Raw genomic sequence first — 16,163 nt, forward strand, 5'->3', positions numbered from 1 at the left:
GTGGGATCTTACAAGAAAGCATTCAAAAACAGCTAACTAAAGCACAGCTTGCATTCAAAAGAGCAGTTGAAATTGCCATTTCAATGGAAATCACTGACAGATGCAGTTGAGTTGCAGTTAGGAAAGAAAGTTAGTGTGAACAGAATTACAGCATCTAAACAGAAACCGTCCTGACCAAACAAATTGTGTTACCGTTGTGGTAGGGTGCCTACACACACCAAAGTAATGCAGGCTTAAGGGCGAAACTTGCTCTTTGTACGTGCCCTACTTTGTTGCATTTTCTGCTTGTCGGGCAGACAAAAATAAATGGACTGCACAGGGAAGAGGAAAAAGCTAAAAAGTTACGTTGCAGTTTCAAAAAGACCACTAATCTGCATGCTGTTGATGAAAAATCTGATAATGATGAGAGTGTCACGGGACTGTGCAGCCTTGAGATTCACAGTGTGAAAATTAATAAATAGACAAGCAATATGGCTTATGCCAGAAGTGAACGGCAAATTAATTAAAATGGAATTTGACATTAGTTCAGTTTGAATGGCATTTCAAAGATACTGAACTGAAGCCTGCAGATATCCTACCAAGAACTTATACTGGAGAAAAGATAGCTCATGTGGGAATGACATTCATAACTATGATATACAACAACCAGTGAGCCACATTTGAGTTTGTATGTTGAAGAAACAAAAGGACTATCATTGTGGGGTTGTGAGTGGCTGGGAAGCTGCAACTTGATTGGAGATTCATCCACAATTTGCATGCCACCTTGCAGTGAAGCCATATAAAAGCAAATTAAGAAAGGTACTGGGATAGCGTTGGAAAACTCAGACATATAAGGGTAAAGTGGTGTTAAATGAAAATGATGCACTGAAGTTTTGCAAAATCCGACAGGTTTCTTATACTATCCATGGTAAAGTAGTCAGTGAGCTAGATCGCATGGAAGCTGAAGGAATTCTTTCCAAGTGGAGCCCATGGGCAATACCAGTGGTCCCAGTGTCAACCTGAAATTATTAACCTGCTCAGTTGAGGAAAAACACCAGAGACACGAAATTACCCCTGAAACGGTTTTTATTCAGAGAGGAGTTCGCAGCCTCACGCACTTCGGGCGTAAGGTAGCCAACTCCAAATTTGTCGGTTTACAAAGGTCATACTTATACCCAAAAGCAGGGTACTACATTCGCAAATATGGTTACCGATTCAAATTCATCAATTGATTGGCTATTGCATAGCTAAGCACGCGAAATACTCGGAATAAGCATAGACGCAAGCATAATACTTGGAATGGGTATGGACGCAAGCAAAACACTCAAAATAGGTATATAGCTCAAAATACTTTGCTGGACACATTGTCTTGAGGTCGCAAGGTTCCTCTTCTTTGTGGTTGCCACATGCTGTCTGGAATCTTATTTTAGCTACTTCCCCAATAACGTATCCTCTCCCTGGTCCTGTCTACATATTTTGCTACACTTACCCTTCGCCCACCCCTTCTACACGTACCCCTTACCCTCTTCACATTCTCACTAGTAGCCAAGAAGAATGGGTTTGTCATGATCTGTGGTGATTTTTAATGTTACCATCAACCCAGTACGGAAAGTAGATCAATAGTCAATAGCCTTTGCCCAGGATAGAGGATAATTTTGCAAACCTTTCAGGAGGAAAACACTTCAGCAAAGTGGACTTAGCTGAGACCCATCTGGAGATGGAAGAGTCCAAAGTATTTCTCACCATAAACACTCACAGAGGGCTTTATCGCTATATTTTTGCAGTAGCATCTGTACCTGCACTCTGACAGAAAGCTATGGACCAGGTGCTGCAAGGCTGCCCAGGAACTTAGCCCTACATGGATGACAAGGAACATCTCCAAAACCTCAAGACATTGTTAAAACGATTTAGAAGATTATGGGCTCAGTGCACGACACAACAAGTATGAATTCTTTAAACCAAGATGGTGCCAATGTACAATGGTCCTTGGCTGACATCTTCCAGACAGCAAGCAGAAGTATATTTTTTTTACTACTTTTACATCTGTTTTTCTCCTTGACTGTGTTTCTGGGACTGCTGGAGCCTGTGATTTACGGATTGGAGATTGTTTGGAGTGATTTAGTGCTTTGCCGTCTCTTGAGAAGATTCCAGGAAGCGAGCTTGTACTCGGACTATCTTGATGCGAAGGAACTTCGAGACAGGGCATGAGCCGATGCCTGACTCCATTTTGCCATTTAAAGCATCTATTAATGGCTGATTAAAGCATTGAGGCGAGCATGAGTTTCAGCACCGACTGCCTGCCTTTTGATCACTGCTGGTAAAGGGATCTGTGAGCAGCCTTTTACTGTGTGGCTCGCTGTGGGTTAGCCTCTCTGCCTCGTGTGGTGTCCCTTTTTTCAGTGCATAGAAACATAGAAAACATACAGCACAATACAGGCCCTTTGGCCCACAAAGCTGTGCCGAACATGTCCCTACCTTAGAACTACCTAGGCTTTACCCATAGCCCTCTATTTTTCTAAGCTCTATGTCAATGATATTGTAGGATGGTATCATGGTTCTGTGTTTATGGTTTGAACTGTTGCATTTGTGGACTTTATTTTAGACTTGGTGTGTTTGTATTCTGTTTTTTTAATCCCCCTTTCTTTTTCTGTATTGAGCGAGGGGAAGGTGTTTGGGGTTTGATGTTCTGTTAGTTCTTTGTGCGGGGAAGAGATTGTCTTTTGAGGGTCAATGCTCCTATTCTGGTTTGTGCAGGGGGAGGGGGTTTTGGGGGGGATTGATGATCGGGATGTTGTTCTTTTTTGTATGGGGGGGTGGGTTTGATGTTTCTCTCTGAACGATTTTCATGTTCTTTGTGTTGTGGCTGTCTGGAGAATACAAATTTCAGAGTTGTATATGGATACATGCTTTGATAATAAATGAACCTTTGAACTTACTGTGTCTTACAATTGATGCACAAGAATTACATAAGTGTTTTGAGAAAATTTGGGCAGTGGTGGATGCCCTAAAGCCAAAGGATGTGACATAGTTGTGGCACTTATTAGGATTTGTCAATTGTTATGACAGCTTCCTGCCAAACTACTGTGCCCTACCTTTTGAACTTATTACTGCCGATTGGGAAGAAATGGTAATCGGCAAAGCAGTGTGAGATGGCTTTCAAAAAGCTAAAGGACATCGTGGCATGAGACAATGTCTTGACACATTATGATCCGCATTGTCCAGTGAAGCCTGCCTCTTTCACAGAAATTTCAAATGTTATGAATGATGGAAGTGAACACCCTATAGCCTTTGCATCACATTCCCTTACCGCTGCAGAGAAAAACTATGCACAAATTGACAGAGAGGCCTTGAGTTTGGGGTGTAAAAAGCTTCAATCAGTACTTAAACAGGAGAAAGTTTACCTTTATTACTCATCATCAACCACTGGTCCATTTTCAATCCACAGAGATGTGTTTCACGAACAGCAGCAGCAGCACAAATGCAGAGATGGGCCCTGTTTCTTGGAGGACACAATTCAAGGTAGAATTAAAGAGGATGACTAATCATGGAAATGCTGATGGATTGCCCGTTTACCCTTGGAAAAGGAAGTATCAGAAAAATTTGCTGAAGTAGACACGCCCCTTGACATTCTCTCTAATGCAAATCATAGGTATCCCTATTATAGCAGAGATGATCCAGAGGAAAACCGGCAAAGACCCCACACTGTCTCAAGTCTGCCAAATGGCTGGAATGTGCAACAGAAACTCCAGTTTCCCCATTTATACCAGCACTGAGATGAACTTGCCCTTGATGGAGATTGCCTTGTGTGGGGATTGAAAGTTGTTGCTCCACCCAAGCTGAGAGCTAAAGGATTGGAGAAGCTACATGCCAGGCATAGTTAAAATGAAAGTGTTTGCTCAAAGCTTTGTCTGGTGGCCTGGATAGATCAGCAAATTGAGAAGCTTGCCATGCACTCTACAGGATGCCAACATGTCCAGAAGATGCCAAGAGCAGTGCCCCTCCATCCCCGGGAATGGCCTGCATTGCCCTGGCAGAGGATTCGTGTGGATTTTGCTGGACCATTCATGAGCACAATTTTATTGGTAGTAGTGGCTGCCGCAACAAAGTGGCTAGAAGTGTTCCTAATAGATTCCACTACGGCCTCACACACCGCTGATGTATTGAGAAGCTCTTCTCAAGGACTGGTGTCCCAGAACATTTACTCAGTGACAATGGACTACCGTTTGCAGAGGAACAATTTCAATCATTCCTAAAAATGAATGGTATAAGACATATTACATCTGCACTGTATCAGCCAGCTACAGATGACTTATCGGTTAGATTTGTCCAGAGTTTAAAGAATGCACTGTGAGCAATATCAGCAGAACACACTATGCTAACACTGAACCAGAAGCTGCCAATTTCCTCCTTGCATATCATAATGCAACACACTCCACAACCAACAACTCACCACCTATGCTGTTCCTGGGTCATCCCTTGTGTTCATGCTGGGATCTTTTGAAACCCAATTTCAGGAGGAGTATGCAGGACAAATAACTGAGACAAATTGAGGGCTGCTCAAACAAAGAAGTTCAGTGTTTCACTCCTGGACAAGCAGTCCTGGGGAAGGACAATAGAGGTTGTCAGAAGCTGGACCTTGGAAAGATTAAGGACTGAACCGGACCACTCTCCTACACAGTGGTGATTGTCATCTCCAGATGATATCAGACACATTGATCAATTGAGGGGAGCAGAATCAGTTGTTAGAGAAGTAAGTTGGCTACCGCTGTCAGAACCACTTCCTGCAGTCTGAGTCAGCTCCTACAACCACCACGGAGGAAGCCACAGAACCTGAGATTGATTCACAGTCGCAAGTCTCACCGGCCAAACTCAGTGATCTCCCTTGTCAGGAAAGACGTTATCCCACAAGAGTAAGAAATCCTCCCTAGCAATTAAATCTTTAGGCCTAAGTGGGACAAATTAAAATTTACTCTGCTGTGGATGTTTTTATATGGCAGCTGTATTATATAATATACTGTGTATATAGTTGAAATGCATTCTCTGTTGAGTTGAAGTTTATAGTTAAGCAGGGAGGAGCATTGTGTATTTAATATTTAGGTAATTGTGTGTGTGTGTGTAAGCAATCCTGTTTGTTTAAATATAAATAGGTGAATTGCATACGTTGTCACACTACCACATGATATGTGCACACCTCGTTTAAAGTAAACTCGAAGTCAGACGCAAATTTTTAGAATCTTGCTTTGAATCAGTTAATGTTTTGAAGTTGCAAAACATGACATTCTCCACCTTAACCCCCTAATAAGGACTGGCTCATGAACCTCCAATTTCTTCCTCCTATAGTCAATAATCAGCTCTTTGGTTTTGCTGACGTTGAGAGAGATATAGAACTACAGAACCATAGAACACTACAGCACAGTACAGGCCCTTCAGCCCTCCATGTTGTGCCGACCCATATAATCCTAAAAAAAAAAGTACTAAACCCACACTACCCCATAACCCTCCATTTTTCTTTCATCCATGTGCTTGTTCAAGAGGCTCTTAAATACCCCTAATGTTTTGGCCTCCACCACCATCCCTGGCAAGTCATTCCAGGCACTCACAACCCTTTGTGTAAAAAAAAAAACAAAAAAAAACACTACTTACCCCTGATGTCTCCCCTAAACTTCCCTCCCTTAATTTTGTACATATGCCCTCTAGTGTTTGCTATCGCTATTGGTGCCCTGGGAAACAGGTACTGACTATCCACCCTATCTATGCCTCTCATAATCTTGTAGACCTCTATCAAGTCCCCTCTCATTCTTCTACACTCCAAAGAGAAAAGTCCCAGCTCTGCTAACCTTGCTTCATATGATTTGTTCTCCAATCCAGGCAACATCCTGGTAAATCTCCTCTGCACCCTCTCCATAGCTTCCACATCCTTTCTATTATGAGGTGACCAGAATTGAACACAATACTCTAAGTGCGGTCTCACCGGAGATTTGTAGAGTTGCAACATGACCTCTCTACACTTGAACTCAATCCCTCTGTTAATGAAGCCTAGCATCCCGTAGGCCTTCTTAACTACCCTATCAACCTGTGCAATATGTTGTGGCTCCCTCTTATATCAAGGTAAAATATTATAGCGTTACAGGAAAGATACTGCCATGGATAGAGGAATGGCTGACAAGCAGGAGGCAGCAAGTGGGAATAAAGGGGGCCTTTTTTGGACGGCTGCCAGTAAGAAATGGTGTTCCTCATGGGTCAGTATTGAAACTGCTACTTTTCACATTGTTTGTTAATGGTTTAGATAATAGAATTGATGGCTTTGTGGAAAAGTTTGCGGATGTTACGAAGATAGGTGGAGGGGTAAGTAGTGCTGAGAAAGCGATGCGATTGCAGCAGGATTTGGACAGATTGGAAGAATGGGCAAAAAAGTGACGGATGGAATACAGTGCAAACACGAGGAAATCTGCAGATGCTGGAAATTCAAACAACAACAACACACAAAATGCTGGTGGAACACAGCAGGCCAGGCAGCATCTATATCTATATAGATATATATGTGTGTTGTTAGATGGAATACAGTGTTGGGAAATGTATGATAATACATTTTGATAAAAGGAACAATAGTGCAGACTATTATCTAAATGGACAGAATATTCAAGCATCAGAGGTGCAGAGGGACTTAGGAGTCCTCATACAAGACTCCCAGAAGGTTAATTTACAGGTTCAGTCTGTGGTAAAGAAGGCAAATGTAATTTTGGCAAGTATTTCAAGGGGAGGAGAATATAAAAGCATGGACATAATGCTGGGGCTTTATAAGACACTAGTCAGGCCATACTTGGAGTATTGTCAACAGTTTTCTCAACAGGATATGCTATCATTGGAGAGAGTCCAGAGGAGGTTCATGAGGATGATTCCAGGAACAAAGGGGTTAACATATAAGACCATAAGACATAGGAGCAGAATTAGGCCATCTGGCCCATCGAGTCTGCTCCTCCATTCAATCATGGCTGATCTTTTAAAAATTTCCTCCTCAACCCCAGTTCCCGGCCTTCTCCCCGTAACCTTTGATGCCATGTCCAATCAAGAACCTATCAATCTCTACCTTAAGTACACCCAACGACCTGGCTTCCACAGATGTATATGGCCACAAATTCACCACCCTTGGCTAAAGAAATTTCTCCCATCTCTGTTTTGAAACTGTGCCCTCTTGTCCTAGACTCTCCCAACATGGGAAACAGACTTTCCACATTTACTCTGTCTAGGCTTTTCAACATTCGAAAGATTTCAATGAGATTCCCCCCCCCCCCCCCTTCATCCCCTGAATTCCAGTGAGTACAGACCCAGAGCCATCAAATGTTCCTCGTATGATAACCCTTTCTTTCCTGGAGTCATCCTTGTGAACCTCCTCTGGATCCTCTCCAATGCCAGCACATCCTTCCAAAGCTGAAGGGCCCAAAACTGTTCACGATACTCAAGGTGTGGCCTCACCAGTGCCTTATAAAGCCTCAGCATCACATCTTTGCTCTTGTATTCTAGATCTCTTGAAATGAACGCTAACAAGGCTTCCTCACCATCGACTCAACCTGCAAGTTAACCTTCAGGGTGTTCTGTACAAGGATTCCGAAGTCCCTCTGCATCTCAGTTTCCTGGATTTCTCCCTGTTTAGAAAATAGTGTGCACATTTATTTCTACTTTCAAAGTGCATGGCCGTGCATTTTCCACCTTTGTATTTCATTTGTCATATGAAGAGCATTTGGCAGCTTTAGGCTTGTACTCACTGAATTTGAGAAGAATGTTGGGGGATCTCTTTGAAACCTACTGAATTTAGAAAGGACTAGATAAGGTGGATGTGGAGAAAATGTTTTCTATGGTGGGGGTATCCAGGACCAGAGGGCACAGCTTCAAAATTGTGGAGCGACCTTTTAGAACAGAGCTAAGGGGGAATTTTTTTTTTAGCCTGAGAGTGATGAATCTGTGGAATGCTCTGCCACAGACTGCAGTGGAGGCCAAGTCTGTGGGGATATTTAAGGTGGAAGTTGATGTTTCCTAATTGATCAGGCCGTCAAAGGATATGGCAAGATGGAATGGTGGAGCAGACTTGATGGGCTGAATCGCCTAATTCTGATCCTATGTCTTGTGGTCACCACCCTTGATTCAGCCAACAAGAGTGGCATCATAAGCAAACATAAATATGGCATTGGAACTGTGCTTAGCCTCACAGTCATAAGGGTAAAGCAAGTAGATCAAGGGGCTAAATGCACGGCCTTGTGGTACACCTGTGTTAATGGTGATTAGAGGAGATGTTGTTGCCAATCTGTAGTGCAAGTGAGGAAATCGAGGATCCAGTTACACAAGGTAGTATAGAGGCCTATGTCTTGGAGCTTATTGATTAGTTTTGAGGGGATGATCAGTGGTCAATGAAGAGCATCCTTACATAGCATAACAGTTAGTGCAACGCTGTTACATCTTGGGGTGTTGGAGTTTGGAGTTCAATTCCAACATCACCTGTAGGGAGTTTGTACGTCCTCCCTGTGAACATGTGAGTTTTGATCAGGTGTTTTGGTTTTCTACCACAGTCCCAAGACGTATTGTAGTAGGTTATTTGGTCATTGTAAATTGTTCCGTGATTAGGCTAGCTTAGTGCAGCTGGTAAGGCCCTATTCGACGCTGCATCTCAATAAATAAAAAGTATGCATCTTCACTATCCAGACATTCCAGAGCTAAGTGAGAGCTAATAAAATGAATGGTGAAATGGAATCTTGAATCATGAGTTAAATTTACACTTCTCACTTGCACCATTTATCTTTGTCCTCTACTGTGGCATGACACTACCTTGTTATTTGTCTTTTCCACTAATTTATTTATTTCTGCAATTTATAGTAATTTTTACAACTTATATCAATGATAATAAACCTGACTTTGTAGCATCAGATAAAAAGAAAGGCCGAAGTAGAAACTGTTTTGTGCATTCTTTAGTCCTTCATCTGTTGTTATATTTGGGATTAAGTTTCTTAGCATGGCTTTACTGATAACTTTGCAATTTTTAATTACAGCATTAAGGATTCTGATTGAGAATGGAGAAACCCCCTTTTAAGCAGGTTCAGACATGTGGGCCTTGGGATCTAAAGGAACGTCTTGGAGCAGGAGGCTTTGGACATGTCTATATGTATGAACATAATGTAAGTTTTACACACTCTTAGCAATTAACTATTCTAGAGTTTTTAAGATTAAATAACAAATCTGAAATCAATAGATTAGTTTTTAAAGTGCAGCAGAAATACTCTTTATGTCCTTTCTAAGATCAACAAATAATGTGAAATTTAAGGAAATGTTTCTGCTCATTCATTCTTCTTGGGCCCTTAGCTTCCAGTGGAGCATCCATAATTGTTAACATTTTTACTCCTCCATTGATGATTGTTATGTGAACAGTTGAAAATTCCCTTATTTCATGTTCTCATCCTAGTTTATTTGTGGTCCTCCTCTCCACCAGTATTTGTGTAACAAAATTCTGCAAATTATGTCTCTAAGATAGTGTTTGAACTTAAGGTGCAATGGTTCTTTCAATCTGTCCACATCATACCCTGCAGCTAATTGGGCAGCCAATTGCTTCCAACTAATAGCAAGCTGCTCTGAGTAATTGTATAACTAAGATTATTTGAATTTAAAATTATTTCTGCAAGAGGAAAAAATAAAGATTCCAGGGTTTGGTACTGACAGACTTTTGATAGGGAAGTCCTGAACATTTTTTATCTATATAGATGGCAGTTGTCTTTCTGTAGCCATCTTCAAATGAACTAAGAATGACACCAGTTTTTGCTCAATTCACATGACTTCAGTTTTACCAGGCTCCTTTGGAGGATTGACATCAAGGGGAGTTACCTCCTATTAGTTGAGAAATTTTTGGTCTTTGGAAAGTTGTGCCACTTCTTCAGTACTTCCATAGAAATGAACAAACAGTCGATGACTGTTTCAGTCTCAGCCCAAAACATTTCCATGGATGCTGCTTGACCTGAGTTTCTCCAGCATTTTGTGTGTTTTGCTTTGGATTTTCAGCATCTACAGAATTTCTTGTATTTTAAGTTATGCCACTTGATAAACACTTAATATAATTGAAAGTTAAATGAATGCATGGTAATACTCTCAATTGATTTAGTCCTTCCCTTTGTGAATATAATATGCCTGGATATTTTTCCACATTTCTAAGTAGAAATTACAATTTTTAGCTTAGTAAGAGATTGAGATATATTATGAAGGCAAGTGTTCACTGTTCCTCAAAATCAAGAAAAATAAGTGAGGGTTTCTACTGAAATCTGAATTTATATTCTCTGTTAGTTTGTGAGTGTTAGATGCATAGTGAATGGTGCTTGGCTATGAAGCATTTAATCTTGCTGACACAGTACTTATGGTGATTCAGAATAAAAAGATCAATGCTTATCAATAAATTGACTCAATTTGGTAGCAGTTCTTCATGTTGAAGGTTTCATTTCAAATGGTCAATGTTATTAGTGAATTTGGCAGAATGCATAACTTCACTCAGCCCATCACTAAACTGTTCTCACAACCTATATCAACCTATGGACTCAGTTTCAAGGACTCTTTATCTCATGTGGTCTTTCATTGCTTCTATTGTGTTTCTTGGATTTACTGTGTATGCCTGCAAGGAAACAAATCTCAGGGTTGTATATGTTGACATGTATTTACTTTGAACTTCATAGTTTAGAATTCCATAACATGTATATCTAACATTAGTTAGGGTTTGCAAGCCAGATATTCAGATAAATGTTCAAGTGAACTGAATTTGAGTACATTGTTCGAGCGTTGTCATCTATTAGTACCTTAGTGAGCAATGTTAACTAATTATCATTTAATTTTAGACAATAAGGCACAGGAGCAGAATTAGATCGTTTCTCTGCTCTGCCAATCATTCTCGGCTGATTTATTATCCCCTTCAGACATATTCTCCTGCCTTCTCCCCATAACCATTGACATCCTTACTAATCAAGAACCTATGAGCCTCCACTTTAAACATATCCAATGACTTAGCTTCCACAGCTGTCTGTGGCAATCTATTCCACATGAATTTTATTGGCGATAAAGCTAATAATCCACAATTCCGTTCCAGACAACTGGAGAAAGAATTGCAGTTAAAGCCTGCCGTTTGGAGTTGAGTGCAAAAAACAAAGAGAGATGGTGCTATGAAATTCAAATTATGAAAAAGTAAGTACCTTTTCAGAGAACTAGAGTTTTAAAGTGTTTCCGTTACTGATGTCAGATGTTGATTTTTTTAAAATGGTTTAAGAAACCATTAGCCACCTCAGATCATTCATTTTGTTTCCAGCTATTTATATACAGTATAGCACTTAATGAATTGATGAGGGATTCTTGGGAAAATCACTATAGGCTTTGTAATAGCTTGCAAGAGCATATTCCTCATGTTAAGAAGTGGTAAGCATGTTTGGTTACCTTAGTCACATGAGTGACGTACAGTAAGATAGGAAATAACTGCTTTCTTAAGTAGGAGGCAACTTGGGGGAAGAGTAGATATTGAAAAGTGGGTAACACACTCAAAATGCTGGAGGTGTTCAGCAGATCAGGCAGCATTTATGGAAAGGAATAAGGAGTCAACATTTCAGCCCAAAGCTTCAACACTTCATTCCCCTCTATAGATGCTGCCAGATCTGCTGAATTCCTCTAGCATTTTGTGTTTACTCTAGTTTTCCAGCATCTGCAGAATCTCATGTGGGTTTGAGATAAGTTGTTGAAGACCTGTGTTGGAGGGTAAGCAGCAGAGATTTAGTTAAATCTAGAAAATAACTTGAAACAAAAATATAAATAATACTCAAGTGGATACCTACTTGTCATTCATTATGGGCATATATAGTGCAGATGTCAAGAAACTGCTTTAGCATAATTTCAATAAAAATAAATTGGGTTGTCCATCCAGAAAACATGAAATTTCTTTCTCATATTTCCTTGATTGGTTGTGTTGTACATTGGTATATTTCCATTTGCACTGGCCTTGTCACTGTACATTTGAATGTAATTTCATTAATATTTAAAATGTTATTTCACTTAGCTGTGAATCTTAAAAATAGCCAGAAGTTAATGAAACTTATCAAAGTATAGGCAATTCATTGCTTTGAACAACCATATCAAGTGACATGAAAGGGTGAAAGTTGTAATTTTCATCTTTCAATAAACCAAATAGAGAGAACATTTGTATTTATCTAGCATAGCCTGAGGACATCTAATCAAGTAATTTTTTTTTGTTTTTATATGTGGTTATTATTTGCACCAGAGGTAGATATAGCAACCAAATTTGCAAGGCATCCCAAACAGCAATGAGTTGTGAGACAATCTGCCTTTTTCTGGTGGTTGAAGGGAGTATGTTGGTCTGCACAGTTTGTACAATTTCTATTAATTCCAATCCCTTCTCCTCATTTCCCCTCCTCCAGAAAACATGATTCATCAAAAAGACTATAATAGATCATTCAAATTTAAATAATGTGGCAAACCTTCAGTATGGGATTAGATTTGTTAGGCCAGATAGGGTGGTCTCTACAAAGGTTTTAATCAGATTTTCTGATTTAGCTTTGAAATTGGTGATTGATTTGCAATTGACGGTAGAGATCTGCAGTGTAGCATGCAGAGTTAGCAGACTTTTCAAGTTAGTTTAACTTTCATTTGGCCAGTAGTACTGATCATGTTGAAACACGGGAAATGACTGTGATCACATTTTAGTATTGCATTACCGGTCCTCCCTTATGGGCACTTGCCTGAAAACATCAGTATGGGATGTTGTAAAAAAGCAGGAGGTTATTCAGTAACTTCAGTCTGACCTTAGTATATAGATTCTTATTGTGCTGTCCAAATGATGAATTGGATAAGGAAATTCTTTGCCTGCTTTCCTGTGTCCTAGTTAGACTCACTGAGATGATGCTATCGTGTACTAATGGAGTGAGTTCTCCCAAACAAGGTTCTGTGGAGTGTCATGAGTAATTTTGAATTCTAATGGCCACAGTCTGAGACCGATTATGTGAGCTTTCTCAAGGAGTAATGTTCCATAAATGCATTTTGTTTATTTATACTGAGGCCTGATGGCAAATTGCTCATCTTCTTTGTGAATAGTTAGCCACTTCCTTCATGTTGTTAAATCTCAAATGTACAATTCAGACAGTTGAACTTTCAAAAAAATAGAAATTGTTTTACAGTGGAGACTATTTGTGTTCTAGTTCATCAATAAGGCTATAGTAAAATTATAGCCTTATTGTAGCCTGAAAGTGGCGTCACAGGTAGAAAGGGTTGTAAAGAAGGCTTTTGGCATCCTGGCATTCATAGATCAAGGTATTGAGTATAGGAGTTGGGATGTTATGGTAAGGTTGTATAAGACATTGGTGAGGTCAAATTTGGAGTATTGTGTGCAGTTCTGGTCACCTAACTATGGGAAGGATATCAGTAAGATTGAAAGAGTGCAGAGAAGATTTACTAGGATGTTGCCGGGTCTTCAGGAGTTGAGTTACAGGGAAAGATTGAACTGTTTAGGACTTTATTCCTTGGAGCGTAGAATGAGGGGGGATTTGATAGAGGTTTACAAAATTATGAGGGGTATAGACAGAGTAAGTGCGAGTAGGCTCTTTCCACTTAGATTACGAGAAATAAATACGAGAGGACATGGCTTTACGGTGAAAGGGGAAAGGTTTAGGGGGAACTTCTTCACTCAGAGAATGGTGGGAGTGTGGAGCGAGCTGCCATCTGACGTAAATGCGGGCTCACTCTTTAAGTTTTAAGAATAAATTGGGTAGATACATGGATGGGAGAGGTCTGGAGGGTTATGGACTGGGTGCAGGTCAATGGGACTAGTGGAATAAGGTTTCGGCACAGACTAGAAGGACCGAATGGCCTGTTTTCTGTGCTGGAATGTTCTGTGGTTCTATATTTGGCAAGCTTGTGAAATGTGCTTTCTAGTTTGTTTTCCATCATTTAAGGTGAGATGGGATAGGTTCAAAGAAGACGTGAGGAGCAATTTGTTTACATAGAGAGTGGCGGTAGAGGCAGATGCATTAGAGATTTTCAAGAGATGTTTAGATAGACACATAAATGAGGAAAATGGAAGGATATGGACTTTGTGTTGGCAGAGAAAATTAATTAGTTTGTCCATTTGATTACTTAATTGGATTGCCACAACATTGTGGGCCAAACGGCCTGTTCCTGTGCCGTAATGTTCTGTGTTCTTCCTCCTCTCATTTCAATGCATTTGACTATTTATCGATTACTTCTACTATCATGGGTATCTGAATATCATCTCTCTTCTCTTGTCCCTCCTCCACAAAACAAGGTTAAGCAATGCCAATGTTGTGAAAGCTCGTGAAGTTCCGGAGGAAATGCAGGATATTGCATGTAATGATGTCCCTCTGCTCGTGATGGAATTCTGTACAGGAGGTAACTTGCGTAAGGTAATTTTGAAGGACACACTAAAGTAAAAATTTTAGCTTGTACAGGATTTAATGCAATTGCAAATTTTTAAAAGAATTTCTTTATGTATTGAGCATCTGTGTGTACAGAGAAAAGCGGTCCTGATGGAGGGTCTCAGCCCGAAATGCCGACTGTACTCCTTTCCATAGATGCTGCCTGGCTTGCTGAGTTCCTCCAGCGTTTTGTGTGTGTAGAATTAATTTGGTCATTTTGATCATGAACATAAAACCATAAGACAAAGGAGTAGAATTAGGCCATTCAGTCCATCAAGCGCCTTCTGAAAATCCAAGTAAACAACATCCACCGACTCTCTTGTTAACCTGCCTGTTACTTTCTCAAAGAATTTCAACAGATTTGTCAGGCAAGATTTACCCTCAAGGAAACCATGCTAACTTTGGCCTGTTTTATCATGAGCATCCAAATACCCTGAAACCACATCCTTAATAGTGGACTCCAACATCTTTCCAACCACTGAAGTCAAGCGAATTGGCCTATAATTTCCTATCTTCTTCCTCCCTCTCTTTTTGAAGAGTGGAGTGACATTTGCAATTTTCCTCTGGAGTCATTAAGTAATAGCAGCAGAAGTAGCCTGCAGCCTCTCCAGCATTAGGTGGTATCAAGATGCTGGAGGAATTTAGCAGAGCAGGCTGCATCAATAGAGAGGGATAAACAGTCAATATTTTGGGTTGCCACCCTTCATCAGGTCTGTCACTGCTTACCTTTTAATCTTCATCTCATCATCAGAGGAAAAGAACAAAATTCTCCTCAGGTGTTGCATTTCTCTCTGTTGTTTAGATAGAAACCTAACTTTAGGGTGAGAATATATTTTCACATTTATCGTGGGTGATGCTGTAGCATCTCGATTATTTCTGCTCAGGTTTGCCTGACATGGAGGTATAGGAACTTGTTGTTAAGTAATTTTATCTTTTCCTACAGAAACATATCCAAGCCTTTGTTTCTCAATTAATTTTCAAAACTCAAAATTCATTCAGCTATGTTTTACTTTTGCAAATTTTGCATGCCATACTGTATGGTTCTGTAAAGCTAATACTATAATTGGCGCTTTTATACATTTAAAACATAGCTTACATTTATGTACATTATGTACATTTAGAACATCGCTTACATTTATGTACATTTAAAACATAGCTTACAACAAATGGACATTAAAATTTTGTTTTTGGCTTTTTTATGTTTGTGAAAAACTCTTTAATTCTCTATGCGCGCGCTTGCATTTTCCCATTTTATTTTAAATAATTTGCTTGAACAAAAGATACTTAGTTTGAATTGTGTATTTATTATTAGAGGTTTATAATGCATCTTCCATTTTCCTGCAGGATAATTTTAGTATTTTTTATTCAAATGTGTTTTATCCAATGTGGTTTTTTGCTAACTTTGCATTTTGTTTCAAGTTGTTGAGCAAGCCTGAAAATTGCTGTGGACTTAAAGAAAGCCAAGTATTAAGCTTATTGCAAGATGTTGGTAGGTACTTTTATCTGTTTATAATTATTAGGTTTCCTACATATAATATGCATTTATTGAGTCACCTTTCTGGCATCCTTTCACATATCAGTTACAAATTCAGAGATCTGGCTGAGATTTCGAAGTTACAGGTGAAAATATTGATGTTCACGTTCACTATGTTTAAAATAATCTCTTGACGTAACAACTGTAATGTACATTGAATGTGGTAAAACTTATTCTTCTGTAACAAGTTGAGTAACCGG

At 39.8% G+C, this 16,163-nt stretch overlaps 1 protein-coding gene across 2 annotated transcripts in view; it reads left to right on the forward strand.

Moving 5' to 3' along the window:
- The window catches only part of chuk (component of inhibitor of nuclear factor kappa B kinase complex), a 95,993-nt gene that overhangs the window by 11,362 nt on the left and 68,468 nt on the right, over positions 1–16,163 (forward strand). Inside the window, exons 2-5 of one of the 2 annotated variants that reach the window (XM_073025420.1) lie at positions 9,018–9,143; positions 11,087–11,181; positions 14,300–14,417; positions 15,849–15,918. In XM_073025420.1, the coding sequence (XP_072881521.1) occupies positions 9,039–9,143; positions 11,087–11,181; positions 14,300–14,417; positions 15,849–15,918 (388 nt within the window). In that variant the 5' untranslated portion in view covers positions 9,018–9,038. Of the gene's footprint in view, positions 1–9,017; positions 9,144–11,086; positions 11,182–14,299; positions 14,418–15,848; positions 15,919–16,163 lie in introns of those variants that run through there. The other variant, XM_073025421.1, reaches the window with a different exon arrangement.

This window comes from Hemitrygon akajei, chromosome 21, assembly GCF_048418815.1.
Source record: "Hemitrygon akajei chromosome 21, sHemAka1.3, whole genome shotgun sequence".
In the NCBI taxonomy this organism is placed as follows: domain Eukaryota; kingdom Metazoa; phylum Chordata; class Chondrichthyes; order Myliobatiformes; family Dasyatidae; genus Hemitrygon; species Hemitrygon akajei.